Source organism: Lissotriton helveticus, chromosome 6, assembly GCF_964261635.1.
Source record: "Lissotriton helveticus chromosome 6, aLisHel1.1, whole genome shotgun sequence".
NCBI lineage: Eukaryota > Metazoa > Chordata > Amphibia > Caudata > Salamandridae > Lissotriton > Lissotriton helveticus.
Genome location: NC_136067.1, coordinates 1,041,965,909 through 1,041,993,766, shown reverse-complemented (window position 1 = coordinate 1,041,993,766; position 27,858 = coordinate 1,041,965,909). Strand labels below are relative to the sequence as shown.

The window sequence follows — 27,858 nt, the reverse complement described above, 5'->3', positions numbered from 1 at the left end:
AACCTGGGCAGTACCGCAGGGGTCTGCTATGTGCACAAAGCCCACTCGTCTTCCACCACCTCTGAACCGCTGGATATGGACATCTAATCTCAGGCTTGCCATGACCGGGCAGAAATATGCTGAAAATAAACACTGCATTCGAAGCTGTGTGGGGCCCACAACGCATGGACATGTCGCTAGGAAGGGCGCTTCTTGGCCTTGCCCTCAGTACCACTGCCATCCAAGTTGAGGTCTGTGGCCTATTGGAGTGGCTGTAAACACAGGACCAGAAACACACTTGTTAATCCTGGCCTACCGTGTGACCAATTTGTGTGCCCTTGGGCAACCGTGGCTTGAATATATTCCTCTCTTTTATGGCACGGTTGGGAGGGTTTACAATCGGTGTGAAAGTGGTGGTTAAAAACATGGTCTGGAAAGCACCTGGGGGAATGGATAGTCTCAGAGTACCAGAAATCCAATATGCTGCTGATCTACTATTTTAACATACTGATTGATCCTGGGCAAATCCTGCTCTCCCTGTTCCCCTCTCCACTGACCTATTGACACACGCTTAAGGTAAGACGTAAACCCCGAGGGCGCGCTCCGAGGACAGCTCCAGGCATGGGGTTCACGCACACAGTCGGGCCTGTCTATTGGCTGAAAAGAGTGAGAGCTGCTTGTCCTTGGAGAGGATTAAAGGGACACAAAAAAAAGGACCAAAACTCAGGTCAAGGGGCATCTCACAGTGCCTCTCGCAAGGCTGAGTGCAGCAGCCAGACATCTCCCCCCCCCCAATATTTGTATCGTTGGGTTAGTTGTAAAGAGCTGCTGGCACCCCTTGGAGCACCCGGTACCCTCTATGGGACATATTAAGGGGGTGTGACACGGTGCTCATAGTGTCGGCCAGAGTGTGAGAAAGACGGCCGCACGCATACTCTTCACATCTTTGTGCTACGTGTGCAATAAAACAGCCCACTGCAAAAGAACACAAAGCTTGTTTCTTGTGACTAACCACTCTGTAAATAAACCAGCAGCTCAGGGTGCCAGGCCGAGGAAGCCAAAAGAAACCAGGGGAGTGTCTGCGGTCACTCCGGATCTCCTGCAATGTGAGCAGCCGTGTGCTCCTGATCTCAGCGCGCATCAAACCAGGACATGTGACAGCTGGCTTGTTTACCAGGTGCACTGCAGCGCCTTGAGTCAGAAGGCAGCCCCCGCTCTGTGCCAATGAAGAGGGACTGGATTGGTAACTAACGCGATCTACCATCACCCGCTGCCCCACCCACACTTGTATGTTTGGCTGGAAAGAACATTACCACTCGCAGCAAGCAAAATGTGAATGAAAACTAGGTAGACAAGATGCGTGGCCACCATTATTTGATGTTAAAAAAAAGACAAGTTGGCAGTAGCGCTTGTGACTAGCACAGCGCTCTAAAAAAATAAAAATAAAGAACATATGCAAAAGCGGGCGGCCCCCGGATTGCAAGCGAAAGCACAGCGCGTTGTGTTTAAATAGTAACCTGACCAACGAGGAATGTAGCTGTCACCCTGCGCGCCGCGGCTCGCTCCTGAGAGCAAAACGCCATGGGAGTGAACACTACAAAAGAGGTGGGACATGCAGCCACCTTTAGCCATTTGCGTGCTTTCATTATTGAAAGATACATGCAAAAGCCAAGCCAATGTGTGGGAGAAGTCAGACCGACACGTAGTAGACACAAGAAGCATGCGCGCTGCTAGGCTCAAACCTAAAAATAACTTTAAAAGAAGACGGGCAATAAAGAAAGAAAGAGGAAGAAAATGCAAGAAAAAAGAAAGGGAGAAGGAAAGTAGAAAAGAGTGTAGGAAAGAGAAGGAAAGTAGGAAACTAAAGAAAAAAATGAGAAAAGAGAGGAATGAAAGGAATTGAAAAGGCAAGAGGAATAAAGAAGAAGACATAGAAGGAAAGAGAAAAGAAAGAAAAAAGAAATTAAGAAAAAAGAAGGAAATAAAGTAAGAACGGAGGATGAAAGAATACAGTTAAGAAAGAAAGAAATTAAGAAAGAAGGAAAGGAAAAAGTAAAATGAATAAAACTTAATACAGAACAGTTTCAAACGGACTCGAAATGATGTCCTGTGAAACAGCAGGAGGCAGAAAAGTAAAACACTACAAATGGAATTTACAACAGCACTGGCAGGAGATCTGATAAAGATGAAATGCTCATTAGAAGCATTCTGCTGTCAAATCAGGCTTTAACCACAAAGGCAACATACAAAGAAATTATAAAGTGAAAACAAAAACACTGACACTGAAGGGAACAAGCTTGTGTGAGGATGTGCTCCTTGTGAGAGAGCAAAATGTATTCACTCTAAGTGAACTTTTCAGTAGCTTAAGCAGGCTGAACCACTCCCCCATGATATATGCTGTTGTGGGTGGAAGCAAAAAGTGAATGACACAACAACAGACCAATGGATGAAGAGGGGTGGCTGAAAGCCCCTATATGTACGTATATTATACATATTTTGGTAAAATCAAAAGGTCTTGGCTAATGCCAGATGTAAATAGGGGTGAATAAAAGGTGAAGAACTTAGTATGACTTGCAACTCATAAGGGATGAAGCTCAGCAATTGATGTAGGTGTCGAGGGTACATCTATAATCTATGCCCTGCAGGTCATTGCTTTGCTAGACAGGCTTGGGAAAAATGATCACTGGAGGGGTTTGGCAGATTTGGTGAAGGGAAGCGGGAAACCGCCGTAACAACGCGGTCAACACCACGCAAGGCCATTACCACAAATCATTACAACAAACGTTCCTTTACAACTCATGTCCATTGGAACAAATCCTGTACCACGAATATACCTTTACTACGCATGCCTTTACAACGAAGTTGGCATGCTTAGTAAAGGCAGGTTTGTGGTAAAGGATTTGTGGTAATGGCCATGGCGAATTTGTGATTGAGATGGCAGAATACCTGTTTTTTTTGTGTTCCTCTCTTCTGGTACTGGAGTGGGAGACGAGCACGAGCACCATATACCCAGCACCAGTCTAGCAGAGACTGCAAGCTCTACTGACCGCATTCCTAGTTTCAGTTGCCCCTGGCGGTGCTTGGTGAGGCGGCAGGGACGTGACATGTGGCTGCCTGGGAAGACTACAAGCCGAGGTGCTGGTTCCTGGATCAGGATCTACCAGTCTAGCTGTGGCTGTGAGTGCGCCACACTAGGCATGGGGGATATTGCGGTCCATTGACAAGGAGGTACAAGTATGGGTTCATTCTTCCCCTCCTTGCGCAGCTGCTGGAGACCCCCCTCGAGGACTGGTTCATGCTTAAGGAGGGCGCCGACCCTGGCTGTTTGACCTGTGCAGTCTGAGGAAGGTGTCTGAAAGTGCCTGTCAGAACCGACTTTTAGGGGTGCAGGGTCGTTGTGGTCCACAGTAGCTTGGGTGGCTCAAGTGTCGATCCCGCGCACCTGATCTGAAGGTGGGGGATGGGTTTGGGGTACCCATGTCCATGTCTCGCATGTCTTTACCAACCATGCCTTTCCAGCAACATTTTCGCTGTAAAGGCTTGCATGGTAAAGCCTTATGCGGAAACCTTTAACACGCATATGCTTTTATCAAGCATGCTTTTAGAACGAATTTCGTTGTAAAGGCATGCGTGGTAAACGTACAATAGTTATACAAATATGCGTGGTAAAGGTTTGCAATTTCATAGCATTAGTGTTGTAACACATGCGTTGTAAAGGCATGCGTTACAATGAAAAGCGATGTAACATCATACATCCAAGGGAAGCTGGTGGCTCTTTGAGGTTTTACGGATAATGATGAACTGAAGATGTAGCAAAAACTCAGATAAAGGCATTAAATATTAAAAAAACAACTAAGTGTCACAGAGGTATTATAAATAAAATCATTATTAAAGGGATATATATCCAAGTTAAATCAGCCAACTGAGAAACAAAAAATTCAAATCCCCACGAAATTATCTTTTTTTCACTGGAAAAAAACCAAAGTTTAAAGGGACGTTATAATTGGGTATGGTAATACGCATGGCCTTTGGGGTTGTTGTTATGTAGGGTAATAAAATATAACTTTATGTGAAATAAACCCTAGAAATGTACTGAAAAAACGAAGGAAAAGGCATTTTTAATCTGGTCCAGACTCTCATCAGGTGCAAGATGAATATCTGGTGATAATGCATCCTCTTTTTTTTTTTTTTTTAAATCAGTCTGAGGCAGGCAGTAACATTTAAGACTTTTACACTCTAATGAGTTGGAAGCTTGGGTGGCCAGGCTAGAGATTAGGATAATGAACCTTGGCGATATGCAGGGTGCCTCATACTGTTGTGTGGAGTTTAGGAGGTATATAGCAGAGGCATTTAATTTGTTGGGAAACCTAGAACAATGGCACCTCGGGAATAAAGGTAGTGTGAGTGTTTACACAAAGGTCAGCTCACAGACACACAAAGTGTTTCTGTGAAGATGGTAAAGGGGAGGGTTGAACTGAAAAAGTTGGTAGGTGGGCGGTGTTTAGGAAACTGGCATGTGGATTGATGACACCATAGGACAACTTCAGTCTTTACCCAGTATCTTAAAGTCCCTTACAATTTACTCTCCGGCTAAGCAGTTGGCAATTCAATTGAATTCAATAGTTAACTTTGAGCTGGGTAGCGGAGTCATTGGTGTATGAAAACACAGTCAGGCAGAGATCCATGAGAAGATGCATACAGAGAATATAAATGTTCAAAAAGTTTGAATCAGTGTGTGATTCTCACAGTGAACTGCAGAATTCTGAGACAAATGAAAGTGTTGTTTACCTTAATTAACAATCTTTTGGGTGGATTATCTAGCTACATGCAGAATTGCCCCAGGTGCCTGCCTGAATCCAGAAATGCTGCAATAACTCTCCTGCTCCAGTAGGTGGCGACATGATCCCAGACTACTCAGATACCTCCCTAGGTTAGACGCCAAGAGCATAAATGGCACCACCTTGTGATCTGTTGTCAGATCTTGACCTTTTGTCTCCCCTTTCAGAGGCAAAGACAAGTCTGACAAAGTAAAAGCAACGCAATGCATAAACCAAACTCTGTTCAGTGTTAACAGCACCACATCCCCCATCCCCAGGAATGGGGACGTGGACATGTCAGTGAGGTATCTGCAGGTAGACATAGTACCCAACAGAAAGATTGTTTCTGAAGGTAGTACCAAAGCAGTTCTCTACTGAAGAGAGTAATAGGATTTAAATGGGCAAAAAAAATCACCATAGCAAGAATACAAAATTATTTAGACCATTCACTGGTGGAGAAGAAAGAATCACCTAAAGAGCACAACGAAGTGGACACCCTGTAAACCAGGTAGTAACCCAAAAGCAGCAGCACCTAAACAGGATGTAGCTAAACCTGAGGGATGTGTCCTAGTCTCAAGGCACTAGCTGACAAAGATAACAGAGAAATCATAGAAGATAATAAGATACTCTGCCTGCTTCAAAAATACTGGCAATCAAAAGAGAAGTGCAGCAAGATCAACTGAACAGCCTACCAAAAACCAGAGGGACCTACGTGAGCAGCACGGTGTAGGGACACAGAGGAGTCCATAGATCCAGCCACTGAGTCCACCATGTCAGGTGAGACATAGGAAGCTGTTTAGCAACTCTAAAATGATCTCAGACCACCTCAGCGAAGTAACCACTGGCATGATCTGGATGCAGGAGAAACACCATCATCTTCATCTTCCAAAGCACATAGATGTTTTGGGCAAAAAGGTAAGTAGCATTACAAGAGCATAAAGTAACAACACTCTATGAGAATATTTTCATACAGCGATGGCAAGATGTCTAGATTAGAAGAGTGAAAATTAAGGTAACCTGGAGCTAAGCAGGAACACCGTGCAGCTCAGCTGCTGACTGGTGGAGCAAAGGATGGCCAATTCCAAAGACACTTAATGGGCTCTACCGATGCCTAGTTAAGGGCAGCTAGAGTTCTAAAAAGAAGGCTTGTCTAGAGAATTTCAGTCAACAAGTTTTTCTTAATCTCTGTCATAGGTAGTTAGAATTCAGTTCTTAATATGCTTGGAGTGTTCCATGGAATAAAGAAATGCCATCCAAAGAGAGCCCTGGGCCCATATAAGAACAACCTCAGGCTCTGAGTCCAAGGCACTGGTGCCATGAAAGTCCTGATATCCTGACTGCTAAGAAGATGAGACACAAACTGCTTCCTTCATGTCAGAGACAACTTTACACACACTCCCTTAAACTATAATGCTAGACACAAAGGATACAGAAGAGTGAGCCCAGGATACAAAAGGGAGAGCTGAGGATACAGAGGAGAGAGCCAAGGATACAGAAGAACAAGCTGAGTGCTTGGAATTCTATGATTGAGAACATGAGACTTGAGCAGACACATCCCCAGCAATAGTCCCATAACCCTGATCTATTTTGGTTTACTGGGTAACGGACACCCAAGAAGCCTTTATCGACACAAATGACAAAGTAGCTGGCAAGGTCTTTGGTGGCAAAGTGAAGAGTACTGCGGCAGGAAAGGAGATGACCAAGTGATCGAATCCAAACTGCACCAAGGCAGATACAACTGGTGGGAGGCATATATGGGGCTAGAATGCAGCCAACCAGTTGCTTATAAATGATTGGTGCCAGGGCAGCGACCACTGCTAACGGAAGCGCATACACTGTGGCTGGAAACTCCTTAGATAGCGAAGGCCCAGAGATGAAAGTACCAGCGTTGCCTAGATGAACTCTGCCACTTGGAAGAGTCAACACCAGGTTATGGAAAACTGGGAGTGGATTCAACCGCGCTGGGCAAGGTGCTGGAACAGAGTCAGGCACCAGCACTGGGCCTTTGCCCAGCCAGTCAGACGCAGAGTCTGAAGAAGCATTTGAGATTGGAGGTGATGGGTGATCATAAACTAAAGCCCAAAACGATGGCCAGATGGAAGGCACTTAACCAGATTTAAGTACAAGGTGACACAGAATGCAACTGCGACAAAGAGGACACATTGATCTCGCGTCTGAATCAAGACCAAGACCTGGACTTACCCCACCCTTACTGCCTCCCCTGTCCATCAGAGGGACACCTGCCATCTACTGGAGTCAATGAAAATTGACGCCTGAGTAAACAGTAGCTGGTGAGGTACACAGTACTGAAGGAAGACATTAAAACATGGACCAACAAGAGTGACAGGACCAGAATAACCGCAAAATCTGAAAATCCAAATAAAACATTAGAGAAAACACATTACATCTGCGCCAAAGAGTAAGGGAAAAAGGGAACGGACATTAGCATGCATGGTGGTGCAATATTTGGCTCCATGATTTCATATTAAGGCAGGTGTCAGTCATCTGCATATCATGGTTTCATCTAACAGTGCGGGAGAACTATTGGAAAATATCCAGATACAGTCAGGCACCTGGGGGAGATTTATGAGGTTAAGAAGGTGCAGGTAGAATTATCCATCAGAAGTGCTATTATATTTTTTTTAAACAGATTTTTCACTAAAAAAAAGCAAAAATCATACACTGGATAGGAGGCTCCTATGGTGGCTTATATATTTAATTAGGGTTAGGTGATAATAGTTTGGAAGGAAGCAAAATGAGGGAGGAGGACGATAAGCAAGGTTAGGAAGTTGGAGTTAGTTGTGACCAGGATATCATCTGATACTACGACCAGAGTGGTTGCAGTACTGAATTTGTGTTGGTAAACTAACAATAGGTCTTTTGCAACCAGACACCTTGCAATGTCTAGTAGGCTTAAACTAAAGGTGGGAAAATGCATTGAATCAAAACAAAAGGTCAACATGTATGCAAAGAATGGGGGTAGCATTTGCTACTAAAAGTCTGAGTGCCTTATTAAAAACTAAAAATTATTCTGTAGCAGATCTTCATCTATGTAATACTAGACATGTACAAATGAACATAATAAATGAATCAAGCACATGACTATAACCGCAAATGTGTTCACAATATTTCTTTTCAGATTGAATTGATCATATGAAAAGAGTAGGCCATGCATAGGGAGCTGGTGCCATAAACTGGGACATTTGAAGAAAAGAAAAAGGCATCTTACCTACTGTCGTCCAGTCAGATTTGCTGTAAATGTGAAAGAAAGGTAATATTTATAATAAGTAACACCAAAAAGCTCTCTCAACAATAATTTAGAAAAATAGAACAAAATCCCCACTACACATCTATTGCTTAAGAATTAAGGCTGGATTGGTGGCTCTATAATAGTTTTAGACCAAATATGACTGGCCTTTGTAAGTTCTTTACAAGACTAAGTAGTGGAAGGGTTGTGATATCTGAAATCAAACCATTAGGGTTATGAATTGTTTCTTGCAAACCATTACTTGTCAGTGAAACTAGATAATTATCAATGTGAAACACCATTCATTAGAAGCAGTGTCCCATACAGTATCATATTTTACCACCTCCATTCTAAAGCCTTTTTAAATTCACAATAAACAAACATTGGCAAGGCTAGATCGGTCTTCCTTTGTCAAAACCCATATTGGCTTTTCCAGGGTGTTTCTGACACAAGCATTATCAAAACCAATGTAATTGGCAGCTGCGCCATCATTCTATTTTTTTGTTTATTTAGTTATACCGTTCCAAGATGGCAGCCATGCTGTGTCATTTGGTATGTAATGCAGTGTGGTGGCCATCTTCGAATGGTATGTGTAGAAAATATAAAATTCCAAGATTGTCACCATGCTGCATGTCCTAGCTATATTGCACAATGGAGTGGCCATTGTGGCTTTAAATGTTTACTATTGTTTATTACAGAATTGCAAGGTGGCTGCCACATTGTTTCACACTAAGTGCCCGATTACAATGCCGTACGAAATGGCTCAGACCCTCGATCGGAGCCGTTCCTACGGAATCGTAAATGGCTGTTCGGGTTTCTTTCTGATCGGTCAATTTTGATGGGGTCGGCCGGAAAGGAATCTGAACTGAATTCCCGATTGTCCTCTGATGGGCTCGGAGAGCCCAGCTGCCATTTGGAAAGTCTCCAGTAAACCCTTGGGTGGCTCTTCCGGCACGAGGGATTATAATGGCAGATTTGCACAGCCTTTCTGGGCCAGCCTTAATGACACAGGGAAGCTATGGGAATCACCCTTTGGGAGCCCCCATTCGGGCCCCCATGGGTGCAAGGCCAACAGAGGGCGGCCTAGGGGGCACCTATGGTGCACTCCTGTTGGTGCCTGCCACGGTGTGCAGGAATGAACTGCACCTCAGCTCTTTACAATGAGAGCATGCATTCCAGTCAGAATGCATGCTCCGACTGTAAAGAATAGGAATGCAACCGAACACAGTTTGGTCGCATCCTCATTGCTGTGTTGGGACCGACGACAGGAGGTCGTTAGGTCCCAGTTCCAAAATGATGTCGGCGGTCTCTGGTCCGTCCAACATCCTAATCAGGGCCTAAGAGTAGATACAGCTGGGTAGCTACCTAAACATTTTATGTTTCTCTTGTTTATTATATTTATACCACTCCAAGATGATGTGGCATAACACAGCATTGTGGTAATCCTGGAACAGTGTAACTATAAAAGAAATGGAAGAAACAGAAGTCCTAGCTAGCCGCCAAACAATTTTGGAATTTTCAATGCCTCAACTGTACAAACATTGGGAAAGCCAATAGCAAAATGAGATAGGAGAGACAGGAGTAAGAGAGAGGGACATGATCATTGGCTTGGGAGACAGAGCAAAAGCCAACACACAGGGGAAAGATGGGGAGAGCAACCAGATGTGACAAGGGCAAAGGCGAAGGGTCCCAGTAGGTGCTAAAATACAAATGGTTTATAAAATGCAAAGTAAAAAGACAGTTACCCAACATCATGAGTGAAAGGATACAATTAGTAACTATCAAACAACAGCAATACTAATACAAGAAAGAAGGGAAGAAAGAGTGACTCTGGAGCAGGTAATTAGACTGGTTAAGAGAGCCATCAAATCATGACCAAAAAACTCGCCCAAGGCCTTCTCTAAATATATGTTTAAGTATTTTACACAATGCTGTTTGCAACACGTTACAGAGAGCTTAGGTGGTATGTAGAGAGACCAAAAAGGTGAATTTTGATTTAAACAAAGGCTTGTGCAGAGGTCTTTAGCATGGACGTGATAGAGCATGATGGTGCTCTTTCATTTGTAGGGGTGCATTATAATCACAAGTAGTTTGCACTACACGTATATTTTCTTGTTGTGTTAATATTTGGTTATTAGAAGATGTAATGTTATTATGAGAAAGTAAAATGATAGTTATAGTTTGCGCAACATAGAGTAATCAACACGGTAATCATATGCTATTCAATGAAAACCTTAAATGTGCTGAGTTTTACATGAGATCAACAAGAACTAATTCTATTGCTATGTAACACACTGATCTAAAATTGCACAGTAATAATGTTCATGTGTACGTGGGCTTAATGAAATTATATGCGTTTTTTATGTTAGCTAAATATTGTAGGCCTAATGTGTATTTCTCCTGGCCTCTCTAGATGAGTTTGTTCGCAGAACTCGCATGTATGGAGAATCTGTTCTTTCTCACACTTCTATTGCAGGTGAGAAATTCATCCTTGTTAGTTAGAATAACGTTTTTGTTTTAGGAGTTAGGCTCAGGGAGGAGAGGATACATTTGAGTAAGTGGTACTGATAATGTGAGACAGTGTTCTTTCTCACTAGAGAAGGCCTGGGAATCAAGGTCATCAAGCAAGCGCCTGGGAGCATCGTTGCTGAGTGGAAAGTTACTTACGAGGAGGTATACAGCTGGATGGGTGATAGCGTGATGTGACGATGGGTGTGTCCAACGATTTTTGTGTTGGGTTAAGGACAGAGCCCTGGGGACTTCTGCCATGAGAGGAAAGAATAGAGCATCTTAGAACAAGCGCTGTAGCTTTATGCTACTTGACCCATTAAACGTGAGTGTACTTCTTAGGAAGACTTCACGTGCTGACACATTTTTCCTGAACTTGCATGGGAAATGCTAAGTATGGATGTCACGATAGTGGTAGTGTAGAGACAGATTAATGCTTTTTACTTACGAACCTCCGATGAAGAGAACTATTGATGTTGGTGCAGCAATCTTTTACATAATGTTATTGGAATTGGTGATCCTATGTGTATTTTGCACCATCTAAATTTCGCTCGTAGATTTGGCTTTGTATTAGTGCCCATGTATTTTTACACCCTCGTCTTGGTGTTTGTATGTGCAAGTTTTTTTGGCTATGTAATAAATTCCCTAAAATCTAGTTTCAGAGTCTGTGTTCCTTTATTAACATGGGCAACTGGAATGGTAATGTATTATTTGTTAACAGTTTTTTTCCCCTCCACACTTTCAAGCAGGCACCAACGATCCATAGACCTGGGGTTCTAGAGTAAGTCTAGAACGTGGCTCCTTCAGACGTTAAAGTTCATACCCACTTTATATATATAAACTGACTGAAAATGCTGCAAGAAATGGTGTTCTAGGTATATACACTAGATATATTAGAGGGCACTGTGAAAAGTTAATTTTAGATAGGTTCAAATATGGCACCATTTTTCTCAAATAAGGGGATTTGGAGAATTGGTATCACATGTTTTAGCCGCTACAATCAGGGCACTGGAAGTGACATTAAATGCTTTAAACTCAAAGACAATAACTGGATGACTCTTAACACAGCTGCTGAAAACTCCAAGCTGAAGAATGTGAGTAAGAAATTATTGTTTTCTAGTACATTAGGAACAAATAACTCATTTTCCTGACAGCCTGGATCCTTCTCTATGGTGATCTTCTGCCACGTAGCTTTAGCATCATAGTGGCATGTCTGCCTTTGTTGGTAAGATGGCTGAGCCGCCAATATCTTTGAAAGTGTGAGCACCAAACAGCAGATGTGATGGTAGAGAAAAAGGTATCCCTCACTATGGTGCATCCATCATAGCAAGAGAGGCTAACTGGTGGGTGACTAAGCTGCTTAAGAATTAATGGCCAATCACGAGATTGGCGAACAGACTGCCAGCCGACGCGGCAGGTGTCAAGAAAATGCAGACAAGCCGGCAGCATCTCGACCGCCGCCTTACGATTTTTCGCTGGGCTGGTGGCGCAGTCATGACCGCGGCAAGCTTCGGCTCTGAGAAAGAGTTGGAAGCCTGTGCTGCCTATTCTAGTGCCTGCAGCCAGCCGGACTCACTGTTTCTGGGCACTATGTTGTGCATGGAAAACAGTGCGACAAATGACATTATTGGCATTGGAGGGCACAACATGGACACCAGCCACATTGCACAAGGGCTTTTGCTACCTGGAGCCATTTTCTTGGGCTCATTACCTGCCTTTCGGCCGTGTTTTACATGGCGGTGCCACCACCATGAAAAGGTTGGCGGAAAGTCGAGTCATAATGAGGTTGGTGGTGCAGGAGCAGGGACTGCCTCCATTGTCTGCCTCAATATTTCAAAAAGGGGGTGGTGATGGACAGAGTATATGAGTTAATCAGAACACTCCTACCCAGTCAACAGATCAGGGCTTGATCCATCACCGTTTTTTAGCTCACTGCACCATCCCAGTTCAGAACCTGGCTATATGCAAATTAGTCTGTCCCTGGCCCAGTTCATCATGGGAACAGGGCAGACCAAACTACTAAGCCAATTCTTCACTGGAAAGGAAACAAGCTTCCGGGGACCGGTTTCTGGCATTACAGCCGTCTTCGGCCCGGCTTGCTTGAATCCTGATGGTGCAGTGAGCAAGGGACTCATGTCTGAGCAAACCCTTCCACACTTGTGGTGGCCAAAATATTTCAAAAAGGGGGTGGTGATGGACAGAGTATCTGAGTTAATCAGAACACTCCTACCCAGTCAACAGATCAGGGCTTGATCCATCACCGTTTTTTAGCTCACTGCACCATCCCAGTTCAGAACCTGGCTATATGCAAATTAGTCTGTCCCTGGCCCAGTGCATCATGGGAACAGGGCAGACCAAACTACTAAGCCAATTCTTCACAGGAAAGGAAACAAGCTTCCGGGGACCGGTTTCTGGCATTACAGCCGTCTTCGGCCCGGCTTGCTTGAATCCTGATGGTGCAGTGAGCAAGGGACTCATGTCTGAGCATACCCTTCCACACTTGTGGTGGCCAAAATATTTCAAAAAGGGGGTGGTGATGGACAGAGTATCTGAGTTAATCAGAACACTCCTACCCAGTCAACAGATCAGGGCTTGATCCATCACCGTTTTTTAGCTCACTGCACCATCCCAGTTCAGAACCTGGCTATATGCAAATTAGTCTGTCCCTGGCCCAGTGCATCATGGGAAGAGGGCAGACCAAACTACTAAGCCAATTCTTCACTGGAAAGGAAACAAGCTTCCGGGGACCGGTTTCTGGCATTACAGCCGTCTTCGGCCCGGCTTGCTTGAATCCTGATGGTGCAGTGAGCAAGGGACTCATGTCTGAGCATACCCTTCCACACTTGTGGTGGCCAAAATATTTCAAAAAGGGGGTGGTGATGGACAGAGTATCTGAGTTAATCAGAACACTCCTACCCAGTCAACAGATCAGGGCTTGATCCATCACCGCTTTTTAGCTCACTGCACCATCCCAGTTCAGAACCTGGCTATATGCAAATTAGTCTGTCCCTGGCCCAGTGCATCATGGGAACAGGGCAGACCAAACTACTAAGCCAATTCTTCACTGGAAAGGAAACAAGCTTCCGGGGACCGGTTTCTGGCATTACAGCCGTCTTCGGCCCGGCTTGCTTGAATCCTGATGGTGCAGTGAGCAAGGGACTCATGTCTGAGCATACCCTTCCACACTTGTGGTGGCCAAAATATTTCAAAAAGGGGGTGGTGATGGACAGAGTATCTGAGTTAATCAGAACACTCCTACCCAGTCAACAGATCAGGGCTTGATCCATCACCGTTTTTTAGCTCACTGCACCATCCCAGTTCAGAACCTGGCTATATGCAAATTAGTCTGTCCCTGGCTCAGTGCATCATGGGAACAGGGCAGACCAAACTACTAAGCCAATTCTTCACTGGAAAGGAAACAAGCTTCCGGGGACCGGTTTCTGGCATTACAGCCGTCTTCGGCCCGGCTTGCTTGAATCCTGATGGTGCAGTGAGCAAGGGACTTATGTCTGAGCATACCCTTCCACACTTGTGGTGGCCAAAATATTTCAAAAAGGGGGTGGTGATGGACAGAGTATCTGAGTTAATCAGAACACTCCTACCCAGTCAACAGATCAGGGCTTGATCCATCACCGTTTTTTAGCTCACTGCACCATCCCAGTTCAGAACCTGGCTATATGCAAATTAGTCTGTCCCTGGCCCAGTGCATCATGGGAACAGGGCAGACCAAACTACTAAGCCAATTCTTCACTGGAAAGGAAACAAGCTTCCGGGGACCGGTTTCTGGCATTACAGCCGTCTTCGGCCCGGCTTGCTTGAATCCTGATGGTGCAGTGAGCAAGGGACTCATGTCTGAGCATACCCTTCCACACTTGTGGTGGCCAAAATATTTCAAAAAGGGGGTGGTGATGGACAGAGTATCTGAGTTAATCAGAACACTCCTACCCAGTCAACAGATCAGGGCTTGATCCATCACCGCTTTTTAGCTCACTGCACCATCCCAGTTCAGAACCTGGCTATATGCAAATTAGTCTGTCCCTGGCCCAGTGCATCAAGCGTGGAAGGGTATACTCAGATGTGAGTCCCTTGCTCATTGCACCATCAGGATTCAAGCAAGCCGGGCCGACGACGCCTGAAATGGCAGAAACCGGTCCCCGGAAGCTTGTTTCCTTCCCAGTATAAGAATTGGCTTGGTAGTTTGGTTTGCCCTGTTCCCATCATGCACTGGGACAGGAACAGACTAATTTGCATATAGCCAAGTTCTGAGCTGGGATGGTGCAGTGAGCTAAAAAACGGTGATGGATCAAGCCCTGATCTTTGGACTGGGTAAGAGTGGTCTGCTTAATTCAGGCACTCTGTTCATCACCACCCCCTTTTCTGAATCATTTTGTCCACCATAAGCGTGGAAGGGTATACTCAGATGTGAGTCCCTTGCTCATTGCACCATCAGGATTCAAGCAAGCCGGGCCGACGACGCCTGAAAGGGCAGAAACCGGTCCCCGGAAGCTTGTTTCCTTCCCAGTATAAGAATTGGCTTGGTAGTTTGGTTTGCCCTGTTCCCATCATGCACTGGGACAGGAACAGACTAATTTGCATATAGCCAAGTTCTGAGCTGGGATGGTGCAGTGAGCTAAAAAACGGTGATGGATCAAGCCCTGATCTTTGGACTGGGTAAGAGTGGTCTGCTTAATTCAGGCACTCTGTTCATCACCACTCCCTTTTCTGATCCATTGTCCGCCTCAGCATCTCCCGCCGCGGTAGAAGGAACGGTGGTGGAGGCGGCAGTCCTGAGGCGGGCCCCACCGCCAGGTATGCGGGCGGTCTGAGTGCCAAAAAGTGGAAGCGGTTCATAATCAGGGCATTAGTGTTTTTAGAAGATCCTCCACTATTGCCAACTTTTAAGATAAACTTAAAACATTGAGTTGAGTAGGACAATCTATTAATACAATCAGATATGCAGGAATGAGGAACTTGTATTTGGAAAGTTTCAGGGGTCCAATTCATAAAAGAATTGGGAAAATCTAGACAATGTATATCTCTCTGCCTGTGATTTACGTAGATTTCCAGTTTTTTAAGAATTCCCAAAATCATTTTGTAGTCATTTTAACTAAATACTTCACCTCATCTTCAGATAGCGTAAGGAGAAACAGTCACCATGGAGCCACTTTTGAGTTGATTCTAGATGTCCAAGGAAAACCTAGTTCATTGGGTGGCACAAGTGCTGGCGATACAAATGCGCTTTAGTTTCCAAGTGACAGTAATTGCAGAGATGTGCTCAGTTTCTGACATCATAGATCACGTAGAGGGAGGGTCAGGGAGCAAGATTAAGGTCCAGTAACCATGCTCCTTGGTAATGGAATATATATAACCAGAATGGGGTACTTGTTCCTATGTGGGAAAGGGATGAGTAAAGGTTGGAATAGAAAGCTTCGAGGAGGATATTCCTTATTAGGAAGTGTTGTCCTCACACACCCATGCGGGTGTCATGCTTCATCATCGGGCTGTTGCTTTTCATGGGGTTAGCACTGCAATGCCCCAGTGGCCCCGCAAGATGGCTCTTTAGCGAAGATCTTTTTATAGACGTCAGCCGTGATGGTGCATGCGGGTGAGTGGAGCTAGTGAGTGGTGGTGCAAGTGGTCTAAAACTACCTAAACGGTATTCAACTAAATTTTATTCATGAGTCCCTTTGCTAGGGTTAAAAGCAATACAAATCTGGACGGTAAGCGCAAGGTTATCGTGCGCGACTATCTGGTATGAGTAGTGCCAAAACTGTATAGCTTTTATAAGTCAGGTCAACATGTTACACGCCCTATCAGTCCAGGATGGATCCAGAGCGTTTCTTCAGGACCAGGAGTAAATAAATACCCTACCCTTAATCAGGGTGGACATCAGAGTATAGTTCTATGTAACATTTCATAGTGGTGAAGCATTAGATCAAAAAGTACCTGGATTAGGCTCACACTATTATGTATCCATAGACCAAACCCCTATAACAGGCCTTAGGTCAAGGCAGAGGACCGCGTGGTTAGTGCAGTTTCTGTAGTCTTGTACGCGGTGTGTTGCGCTGAATCTACCCATCTCCCTGCCTTCCTCGAAGTCCTGACTAATAAAACCTATACAGTTTTTTGCACTACCCATACCAGATATCACTAGCTCCACACACCCGCACGCACCATCATGGCTGATATCTATAAAAAGATCTCTGCTAAAGAGCCCTCTTGCGGGGCCTGTGGGGCATTGCAGCTCCGGCTCCACGAGGAGCAAACAGCCCGATGATCAAGCATGACACCGCTTTGGTGTGTGAGGGCAACACTTCCTAAAAAGGACTATTCCTCTCTGACCCATCTATTCCAACCTTTCCTCGTCCCTTTACCACATAGGAACAAGTACCCCATTCTGATTATATACACAGTTTCTGACACACATCAGTGTTAACTTTCATGACAGATGTAATACATGTGTTAACAGCTTAAACTTTCACTTATATAAAATACCTTTTAGATTACAAAAATGCAACTCAATCAGTCTGGCCCAGAATTAATAAAGAAAGTGTATATAATGAGAATCCATCTTGCAAAACAGAATAAAATAATGAGTTACAGTATTGTTATTTTGGAAGGACTTTTCCCTTTATGCTACATTAAGCCACATCCGTCAAACTCGTGTGACGTTAATAATGCACTTTAAAAGGTTAACTAATATGGCCTTGATTTCATATATTACATTGCAAACAGCAATGACTAGTGACAAACTCGCAGCCATTAAGTGCTAATATATTATTTCTGACTTACCAGGCAGCTGGAAATAAAACCGACTTTGCAAAAATGTCAAGGGAAAAATTCAGTGCAGAATGCAAACGGTGTCTTTTATGAACACCTACACAAAATGCCTTCCCATCAGTTAATGAGGCATGCATAGTTCAGAAGCGCATCCACACCATAAACATTAGGAGATGCTGAACTGTCCTGAAATTAAATGGAAATTGGCACTTAAAGTTCAGTCACTAATAGTTAGGCAATTCTGTCAAGTCTGCCTGCACCCACCAAAACCGAATAGGAAAATGTCAGCGCATTACAATGTGTCTTTGTTTATTTACACTTCATTTGCCCTACATTCGTTCCTGACAAGGCCAGATCTGGGGCAGTTTCAATCAATAAAGTGACTGATTTAAGAGTTGTGCACAGGTGCTAATGATCTTTGAAAATCTATTTGCATAACTCATATCTCTATTCCGCCTGTTTCTGCTCCTTTTTTGCTGTAGCCTGGCTAACTTTTGCTCTGAATTCTTCTGCTGCAAAGACAGGAAGAGCCCAATTCCCTAGGGGAAACTCAAACTTTCAGGAGGCAGTTGGCTCTTGCAGTTGCGTGTTTTGGGTAGGAAAAGGCTTGTACACTTTTTGGTGCCAGAGGGCTCGTTCAGTGTCATGTGTTAGGTAGTAGGAGGCTTATACTCTAGCAGACGCTTTGTGCAGTTACGTGTTTTAGGTGACAGATGGCTTGTTCAGCTGCATGTTTGAGGAGGCACATAGTGTTCATGCAGTTGTGTATTTTAAGTTGCAGGAGGCTTGTGAAGTTGTGTGCTTCAGTGGCGGCTCCACCATTGGGGTCTGGGGGAGTCGCCCCACTGGTTTCTCACAGTGCGAGAAGCAGAAACATGAAATGGTAAAAGTACCTTTTCAGGTTTCTGCTTCTCGCACGGCGAGAAAGCAGAAGTGCCTGGAGTGCATGGTTGGGGGTGGGTGAGTGGGCGTTCCTGCTCGAGTGCAGGGGAGGAGGCGTGGCTAGCCCACTGTCTTGGGTGCTGACTGTTTGTTCGGCCCCAGGGCCGACCAAACCAGTCATGCGCAGTTGCACACTCACTCTTTTTCTCTATGTAGGCTGCATGCAGCCTACATAGAGAAAATGGCTCCCTGGAGTACAGGCACCCAGCTGATGAAAATAAAATAGATTTATTCACACAATAAATTGTGATCACACATATTGTTCTAATCGTATGTTGAGTTGAATCAGTGAAGGAAAAAAGGAATACAGCAGTGGCGGCTATTTGTGTTTAACATAAGGCAGTGGCTTGGCCTTGCTGTTGGGAGCCCATACCCAGTGGGGGTTTTTTCGTTGTGTGTTTTAAGCATCACATGACTCTTGCAGTGGCATGTTTTAGGTATCACATGCCTCTTACAGTAGCATATTTTAGGTGGTATGTGTCTCTTGCAATTGCATACTTTAGGCGTAAATGACTCATGCAGTTGTGTGTTTTAGGTAGCAGATGATTGTGCAGTTGCGCGTCTTGGGGACAATAAGACTCACACTGTTGCACGCTTTACAAAGAAAGTGGCCTGTGCATTTGCATGTTGCAGGTGCCACTAGAAGGCTTGTGCAGTTGCGTGTTTTAGGTGGCACAAGACCTATGCACTTGTGCATTTTACGCAGCAGATGATCTTACAACTGCATGTTTCAGGTGGCAGATGGTCACTCCGAATCATGTTTCACACTGCAGACGGCTCATGCAGTTGCATAGCAAGGGTCCTAATTCATGCAAGACAAATTCCCCGCCAGCAACACTTATGGGGTACTAGCAGACACCCCTGACGTGAGAGCTCTTCAGCCCCCTCACTACACTAGTCCTAGGCTGTGCTGCACCTACTGCACTACTGATAGCAACACCCATGTTTGCTCCACCTAGCATACAAGCAAAGGCGGCAGACGTAACACCCAGCAGTGTCTTCTTTGCGAACTCATAATCAATAAAATAAGCACAAGTCTGAAAGCGAGGAAATAAAGTTGTAATGGGGGTCAAGGGTCAAACTAAAGAGTGGGTAGGATGTAGCGAGGAGAGAGGGAGCATAAGGACAAAGAAACTTGCTCTTCATTCACACTTACCATTGCTAACTGGAAATGTGCTGTTGATTTGCTCCATGACATCTGTTAGGTCTGTACTGGTGTTATGAGGCGGCGCTAACAAATCATCTGCGGCTGTAACAGAAATAATGAGCATCATCATTTAACACGGCAACACACTGATTTAAATATTAACAGCTATTGTACGACCCAGCCAAACATCCTTTACGTAGTATATTTACGCATCCGTTCATGATATATATATATATACATATATATATATATATATATATATATATACACACATATATATATACAATGCTATTTCTTCGTCATTCAGCTTTCATTTTTGCCCCGAGGTTTACTTCTATGGTAGGCTTTATCAGACATACATCCACTTTTCTCCAGTTAAAGTCACAAATATTTAATTGGCATTCAATCATATTAATTGGCAAAAAGCTTTCATTTCTGAGATCTTCCATACGCACACTTCCAGAAAAGCTCTGTTTTGGGCGCAGAGTGGTTGTTGCTGACTTTGGCACGAGGAGATCCAGTGCTTATTTTGTGAAAACAAAAGAAAAAGTGTCAGGGCCCTTCTCATGAGACCACTGCAGGTGGTGCCACACCTTGCCCATGTCAGCGCTTCACTATAGGTACCAATACAACTACTAGCAATCACAGTGCTACAAGCGTGACCATTCAGACTATTCCAGGCCACCCAAAACTATAAAAAATGGCGTGAGCAGTAGGTATTATTCATACTCAATGTACATTGAATTATTAAACAGCTTTTGTGCTTATCTCAAAATTAGACATTCAGTGCCACAACGTGGCAGATCGTCATTAGTACAAGAGTTGGGAATTATGTGACAGTGCCGAACACCAGAAACTACCGGCTCAAATTAATCACTGAAGGAAACCCAAGTTCAAATTCTGACTTCTATATTCAACTAAATTGCGCGACACTGAGTACATTTCTTTACGTTCTTATGTCACAGGTTTTCCATCTCAAAGCCAGGCCAGGCTTGTAAGTTTTAAAAGGAATAGTGAGCATTTATATTTACATTAATTCGAAAGGAAATCCTTAAAGTTCTGGGGCATAAGAGTTCTACCAAGTCCAAATAAACTGCCTTCTCCAGAATATCTGATAATTATTCTAGTTACCATCAAATCTGTTTTCAAAACCTTTGTACAAAAAATCAGCTAGTGAAACAATACTGAAAAGAATAGCCATTTAATTGAGATTGAGAACTGTGACCTCAAATCAAAACTTTAAGCCTAATTAAAAGCATATGAAGACAACAAATCAAATCCTACGACTCATCATTTCTACTGACTGACACCAGCTTTAGTATTTTTTAATGCCATATCCAAAATTAACATTGCCAAACATACCTTTTGCAATGCATCCCCTTGATCATGGCTAAAGAAAAAACTACCATTAAACCCAGTCTTCTAAACAGCATACTCAAGATAGCTGATATATCATTGATGAAAGAGAGAGTACCAACCCTGACATAATGCTGCCTATATCGGAGGGTTTTAAGGTTTCCACGGTTAACTGGGCTGACAATAGGTTGGGGGGTGGGCTTGCGATTATTCTGAGATAGTTGGGAGATCTCCTGCAAGAGAATTGAGAACTTGGGGTTGATTGAGGCGATGTCTTTCTGCATCAAATCCTCCCCTGTGTTCTCCATTGTGGGAATTTTGGTCTATAGACCCCCTGATTCGGTGTCTGCCCACCTATTGGAGCTTTGCGACATTGTTGCCGATCTATCACTGAGACATGCCAACTTTACTGTCCTCAGTGACTTTAATGTCCACATGGACTATGGCAACTGTTCCTTGGCATCACAGGTGGCTGACACTCTCGGGGGGTTAAATCTGACTCAATTTGGTCCCACCCATGTGGCTGGCCACATGCTGGATGTAATTTTTTCGAATGATCCCACACTGAAAGTAGAAGTCCCTGATCCATTAACTTGGTCTGACCACCGGCTAGTTCCTTTTAGCCTGTCCAGCACTCTCTGGAACAATAAATCCAGGCCTTTGTATGAGGAAAGGAGAAACTGGAGGAAGGTATCTCTTGAGTCCATGGGTCCAGTTCTACATAGTGCCCCTCCTCAGCTTACAGGTGATCCCAGCCATGATGCATTACTTTTAAATGCTGGGTCACCTCAGCCCTTGATACAGTTGATCCGACCAAAACCATAAAATTGCCCAGGAATAAGCCCTCTGCTCCTTTGTTTGTTTACTACAGAACTCTGTTTGGAGAAAAGCTCATGTAAGAAGCTAGAGCATGCTTGGCGGAAAACCTACAATTCAGAGGCCAAGTACTTCTACAAACCAGCGCTAAAATAATTCCATGGGTTCAAATGCTATACCATCACAAATGACGTTGCCAACCAAATTAAGGCTTCTGATAACTCCTCTAAGGAAGGCTTTAAGATTGTGCAGGGCTTTATGAAGATGCAAGCTATGAAGAGTACCATTGCTCCTTCTGCCACTCTATGTGATAACTTATCTACTTTCTTCCAGGAGAAAGTTCAAGCTATTTATTCCTCTTTCACCATGACAGGGTCTCCTACCATGACTTTTCCATCTCTGGTCCACTCCAGTGTTTGGGCCGAATTTCGCCCATTCTGCCCAGAAGCCTCCCTTTTAGATTTGAACAGAGTTAAGTCTGGCTCACCCCTTGACCCCTGCCCAGCTAGATTCACAAAGCTGTTGGCCCCTCTCCTTAACCCCCATTTAAACTCGATTTGGAATGCTTCTTTGACAACGTGCAGTTATCCTTCCATCTGGAAAAAGGCATACGTCCAGCTGATCCTTAAGAAAGAGGACGTAGACCCAGCTGTACTTAAGAACTTTAGACCAATCTCGCTCCTGCCAGCACCTGCCAAAATCCTAGAGAAGAAAGTTTGGAGGCAGTTATCTGACTTTCTGGAGGTTAACAACCATCTCCATGACTCCTAATCTGGCTTTAGATCGGGCTACAGCACAGAGACTGCCCTGCTGGAAGTGGCAGAAACTATACATGAATCTTTAGACCAGGGGAGCTGTGCAATACATGTGCTGCTGGACTTGTCTGCCGCTTTTGACACATTATCGCACCAGATTCTGCTGGAGAAACTGGTGTTTTTAGGAGTGATGGGAACCACTCTAGCCTGGTTCCACTCTTTTCTCAATGCCCGGTCACAGCAAGTATTCCTCTTACCCCATGTTTCCTCCTCTAGTCATCTCGTGTGTGGAGCCCCCAGGGATCGGCGTTGAGCCCGACTCTTTTTAATGTCTATCTTACCCCCCTGCCATCATTAGCCGAGCAATGTGGTGTGAGAGAGGTCTCATACGCTGACGACACTCAGCTGGTGTTCTCTTTTAAAGATCACACAGGGGCTGCATTTGAAAGTTTTAAGCTCTGTTTGAACAATATTTCATCCTGGATGACAGACAGTTGCTTGAAATTAAATGCTGACAAAACGGAGGTACTGTTTTTTAACCAACCTTCTCCTCCACGGTCCGATCTCTGGTGGCCGGCGGAGCTAAATCCCCCAACCACCCCTGTCACTTCAGTTAGAAATTTAGGTTTTCAATTTGATTCTAACCTCTCAGACAAGGCCTAGATTGGTCAAGTTTCCTCATTCTGCTTTTGGAAACTGAAAGCCTTGTGGAGACTCCTTCATCTTTTGCCTATGGACTGCCGGGAAACGGCGGTCAATGCTCTAGTCACGTCTTAGCTTGACTATGCCAACAGCTTGTACCGGGATCTCCCAGCCTACTTGATTAGGAAACTGCAAACTATTCAGAACGCCGCGCCTAGGCTCATTAGAAACGTGCAACTCCGCCATCATATCTCCCCCATCCGCGTAGACTCCCCTGGCTCCCAGTCAAAAGGAGAATAGAGTTTAAGGCGTTGTTCTTGGCTTACAGAGCTTCTAGAGATAGGGGCCCTGGATATCTGGAGCAGAGACTCCAGAAATATCGTCAGACCAGGGCCTTGAGATATAATCATTAGGAATTGCTCTGGATCCCTCGCTTTGCAAAAGCCAGGATTGACAGGCAAGCTTTCCCAGTGAGAACTGCTTCCCTTTGGAATTCTATGCCTGACCACCTTAGTAAGGCTGAGTCAGAACTTAAGTTTAGGAAGGCTTTGAAAACCTGGCTGTTCGGCCTACCTTAGTTTGTCCCTCCCCCTTTCCTATCTGTTGTATCCGTTGTTTAGCGGCGAGACACCACCGTTGGTGGTAGCCGTGCGCTGTATAAATGGAATGAAAGCAAGTATTGGCAAAGCCAAGTAATTAAACTTTAAAATGCAAGTCCAAGCTATTGGCTTGGCCAATGCTCGTTTTCCATGATACTGCCATGGAGTAAAAAACATTCCTAGATGGCCCCATACACGTACACAGGCATGCAGATGTTCTAGTGCCAATTTTGGAATTTCAATTTAAAGTTTGCCTTATTGTTCCAAGATGGCTGATGGAAATTTTGAACTGTATTTTTATTTTTTATCTTTTTAAGTGTGCTGGAGTGCATAAAGAAAGAATTGAGAGGATCTAGAGCTTTGTACAGCAGCTATGCCCTGATAAAAAGACACTAAAAACGTACAGACCCATAAAAAGGCTGGGGCAAAGGAAAGATGGGGCCAGGTGATGGAGCAACGGACAAATGGGGCAGCGAGCCTCATGGTAAGAGCATGCAGCTGCCATGTCCTCAGCAATTGTGAAAAAATGAAACATTTTCAAAAACTCAATGAAGTACTTGTGGGGGTAGGGGCGCGGGAGGCAAAATGGAACAGCAGGGTTGCCAGGGAAGGCTTGACAACAGAATGAGGAAAGCCATACGCTTGCATGAAGTGCTAAGAGAGAAATTAAAAATTACGCCCCTGATGTCAGCAGTGGAAGGATACAAGACACACAATCAAAACAAAATGATTATAAGGAAGCTATGCCCCAGAAAAGTAGAGAGAGGAATGGAACATTGAACCATGATCTACTATAAAGCTATCAGATAATGAGCAAAGGGCTGGCTCAAAGTCCACTCTATGCACTACTGTACTATACACAAAATGCCTTTGACTACCACCAGCTAAAGCTGTCTGCAGACGAGACCTAAAAGGGCGTAATGTAGGTGGTTTTTATGTTAGCCCATGGAAAGTGTGTGCTCTTGGATAAATTAAGTCACGACTGCTGCAACCAACAACCCCAAGAGAGTGAACTCGAAGGATTCAGTCTGGGACACAATGTTAAAATCCTACATCAAAGAAAGGAGTGAAGACGCCTAAATGATTTCTCCAGTACTAAATATCATATGTGAAGTCTTTCCTCAAAAATAGAGGCTGGGTGTGGCTTAAGATTCAATTCATAAACTCAAGTTATCAAACTGGTGTTAAGTGCTTTAACATGGGTTCAGATGACACCAATCAACTTTCAAAATTAAATTATGAAATAGGGCAGCAATACACCCAGACACTATGTAATTCATTTATTATCTTCGCCTACATTTTTGCCAAGCCGGCAGAGCCACAGAAGGTCCCGGTTGCAACAGTGAATGAAATCACAGAAAAAAATAGTGCATGTCTGCACACCCAGTCCTAACATACCATAATAATTACAGCAATAATGGCTGTATTATTAAATAGTGAAGAACATATTCTACCAATTTCACTGCCTAAAAAAAATCTTTGCTTCAATTTAGCTGACAACACCACACTGCTATAGCTACAATCAAGTCTCAGCCTAGATTACTTCAATGCACTCTTCTGTGGCTTTCACAGGGAGTCGCCACCATATCTGTAATTGAGTTAGTGTTACAGTGCATCTTGTCTGTAGCAGAAAGACAAGCTGGGGCTATAACTACAGTGAAATCTCCCTGCACTGTCCTAGGAGGCGCTCGTGGTGGAAGGTTTATATCACTAAGTCAAGAAGGTGAAACTAGGTGTACTAGCTAGAGCATGCAGATTAAAGAAATAATGTGTCTTCATTTACTTTCGTTATGTAGGTTAAGGGTAAACCTCATGGTATAGGGTCCGAAGTTCCTAGATATGATGTTCACCATGAGCAGCATAAGGATAATTCAACTACAAATATTGTCCCAAGTGAGAGCAGGACAAATCTTTACTAAATTATTCACCAGCAGTGATAGATGGAATTTGCTTTCAGGGCCTGTAGCACAGAAATAGCAACAGGGCAATGAAACACATCAGTCACTAATTAATGGGTAAGAGCTAATGAATATTTATCCTCATTCCGATTAAAAGCTAATGGAGTTTGTGTGTGGAGGAGCAGAACCCTGTATTCATCGCATTGAAGATAGGAAGAATGGTGGATAACAGCAATGTCAGCTGAAAGTAAAGCTTGTAGATGCCGAGTGTAATTGAAAAATGAAAACATGAGATATAGGTAGGTATCCACAGCAGAGCGATTGATGGGCGCCTGGCAGTCTCCTCCGGTGAGAAGCAGCTCAGTATGGATCAGCTGATCCCTAATACGTGGAAAGCATGAGCCGGAGAATTTCATTGTAGATGTGAATAAGAGCCAATCCAGGGTCCAGCAGGACCCCTATGCTGAAGGAATCGCAGCTGTGAAAATGAAGAACACTGTCTAGGACCTCAAATTTGTCTGCAGCCTAGAAAGAGGTTGCTTAGGATCTTGGTCTTGGTGCACATGTTACTTACCTTCGGTAACGATATATCTGTAAGAAACATTAGTTAGCGTTAGATTCCTTACCTTAGAATATCCCCAGGCATCAGACTGGATCCAGAAAGTTCTCGTCAGCAGTACCCTTGCGCGTCGGTAGGCGTCGTCTGCGGCTCCGCGGCCGTCGTCAGCGACGTGAACGCCAGGATGACGTCGTCGGAGTACTTAGACGCCGCCCTTGCACGCTGACATCAGTTCTGTACATAGCTTTCTAGCGCAAGGAACGCAGAGCATGCAAGAAACCGACACTGGTACCATGAAACTAGGGCCCTCAAAGGAAGATACCTTAACCCTAGATGTCGGTTCGAAGAACGGGGAGGATGGGTGGGGCGGTAAGGAATCTAACACTAACTAATGTTTCTTACAGATATATCGTTACCGAAGGTAAGTAAGTTGTGCATCTGAAAGAAACATGTTAGTGTTAGATTCCTTACCTTGGAATAGATACCCCAGCAATATAAACCCCGGTGGTGGATCAGTGAACCAAGATCACACCAGGAAGTCCTGGAGAACGGAACGGCCGAAAAAGCCATCTCTCCGGACTTGGCTGTCCAGGCAGTAGTGCTTAGCAAACGTTTGCAGCGAGGCCCACGTAGCTACCTGACAGATGTCCTGCAAGGGGGCTCCCCGACCCAGGGCAGTAGTAGCCGCCGTGGCCCGAGTGGAATGGGCGCACAGTCCCACAGGAGGCTCCTTTTTTGCCAAGGAATAACAGACCTTGATGCACAAAATGACCCACCGAGAGATGGTCCGCTTGTGCACCACCCGTCCCTTCCTAGCGCCCACGTAACCAACAAACAGCTGGTCGTCCACCCGGAACTGGCGTGTGTGGTCTAGATAAAAGGAGAGCGCACGTTTTGGGTCCAGACGGTGGAGCCTCTCTTCCTCTTTCGAGGGATGCAGAGGCGGAAAGAAGGTGGGCAAGGTGATGGACTGCCCAATGTGAAAGGCTGTAAAAACCTTGGGCAGGAAAGAAGGACGAGTCCTCAGAACAACTTTGTCCGGATGAACAGAGAGGAAAGGAGGCTTAGAAGACAGAGCCTGGAGCACACTCATTCTTCTGGCAGAGGTGATGGGAACCAGGAAAGCAGTTTTAAGAGTCAGAAGACGAAGAGGACAATTATGAAGTGGCTCAAAGGGAGCGCACATCAGATAAGTAAGTAGTAGGTTCAAGTCCCACTGAGGCATCACGAAAGGAACGGGGGGAACATGTATGTGATGCCTTTCAAGAATATATTTACAACAGGGGACTTGAAAAGAGAAGGCTGATCAGGAAGCCTTAAGAAGGCTGAAATGGCCAAGAGATAGCCTTTGATAGTGCCCAGAGCAGAGCCCTGCTGGGCAAGAGAAAGAAGGAAGAGGAGAACCTCTGAAAGGGAGGCAGAAAGGGGATCTACAGCCTTTGCTGTGCACCTTAACACAAATTTGTTCCACCTGCAGGTGGATACCGTCTTTGTGGAGGGACGCCTTCCTGCCAGAATCACATCACAGACCTCCGGAGGCAAGTCAAATGGCCTCAACTGTCGCCGCTCAATCTCCACGCATGTAAGTGGAGACTGGACAGGTTCGGGTTGAGGACCGTCCCCTGCTGCTGCGACAGAAGGTCCTCCTGAAGAGGCAGACGAATCGGGGGATCGACTGACATGCTGAGTAGCTCCGGATACCAGTACCTTTGTGCCCAGTCTGGAGCCACAAGGATGACTTGGGCCCGGTCGCGTCGGATCTTCTTCAGCACTCTGGGCAGAAGTGGTATAGGCGGGAAGGCGTACAACAGAC

The 27,858-nt window shown here is 44.7% G+C and overlaps 1 protein-coding gene across 2 annotated transcripts in view; it reads right to left on the bottom strand.

Annotated features, from left to right (window-relative positions):
• Positions 1–27,858, bottom strand: part of UTRN (utrophin) — a 1,532,463-nt gene that overhangs the window by 11,316 nt on the left and 1,493,289 nt on the right. For both annotated transcript variants that reach the window (XM_078648677.1, XM_078648678.1), the window contains 2 exons: positions 19,430–19,516; positions 8,026–8,048 (listed from right to left, as the gene is read on the bottom strand). In XM_078648677.1, coding sequence (XP_078504803.1) covers positions 8,026–8,048; positions 19,430–19,516 — 110 coding nt within the window. The remainder of the gene's footprint in view (positions 1–8,025; positions 8,049–19,429; positions 19,517–27,858) is intronic.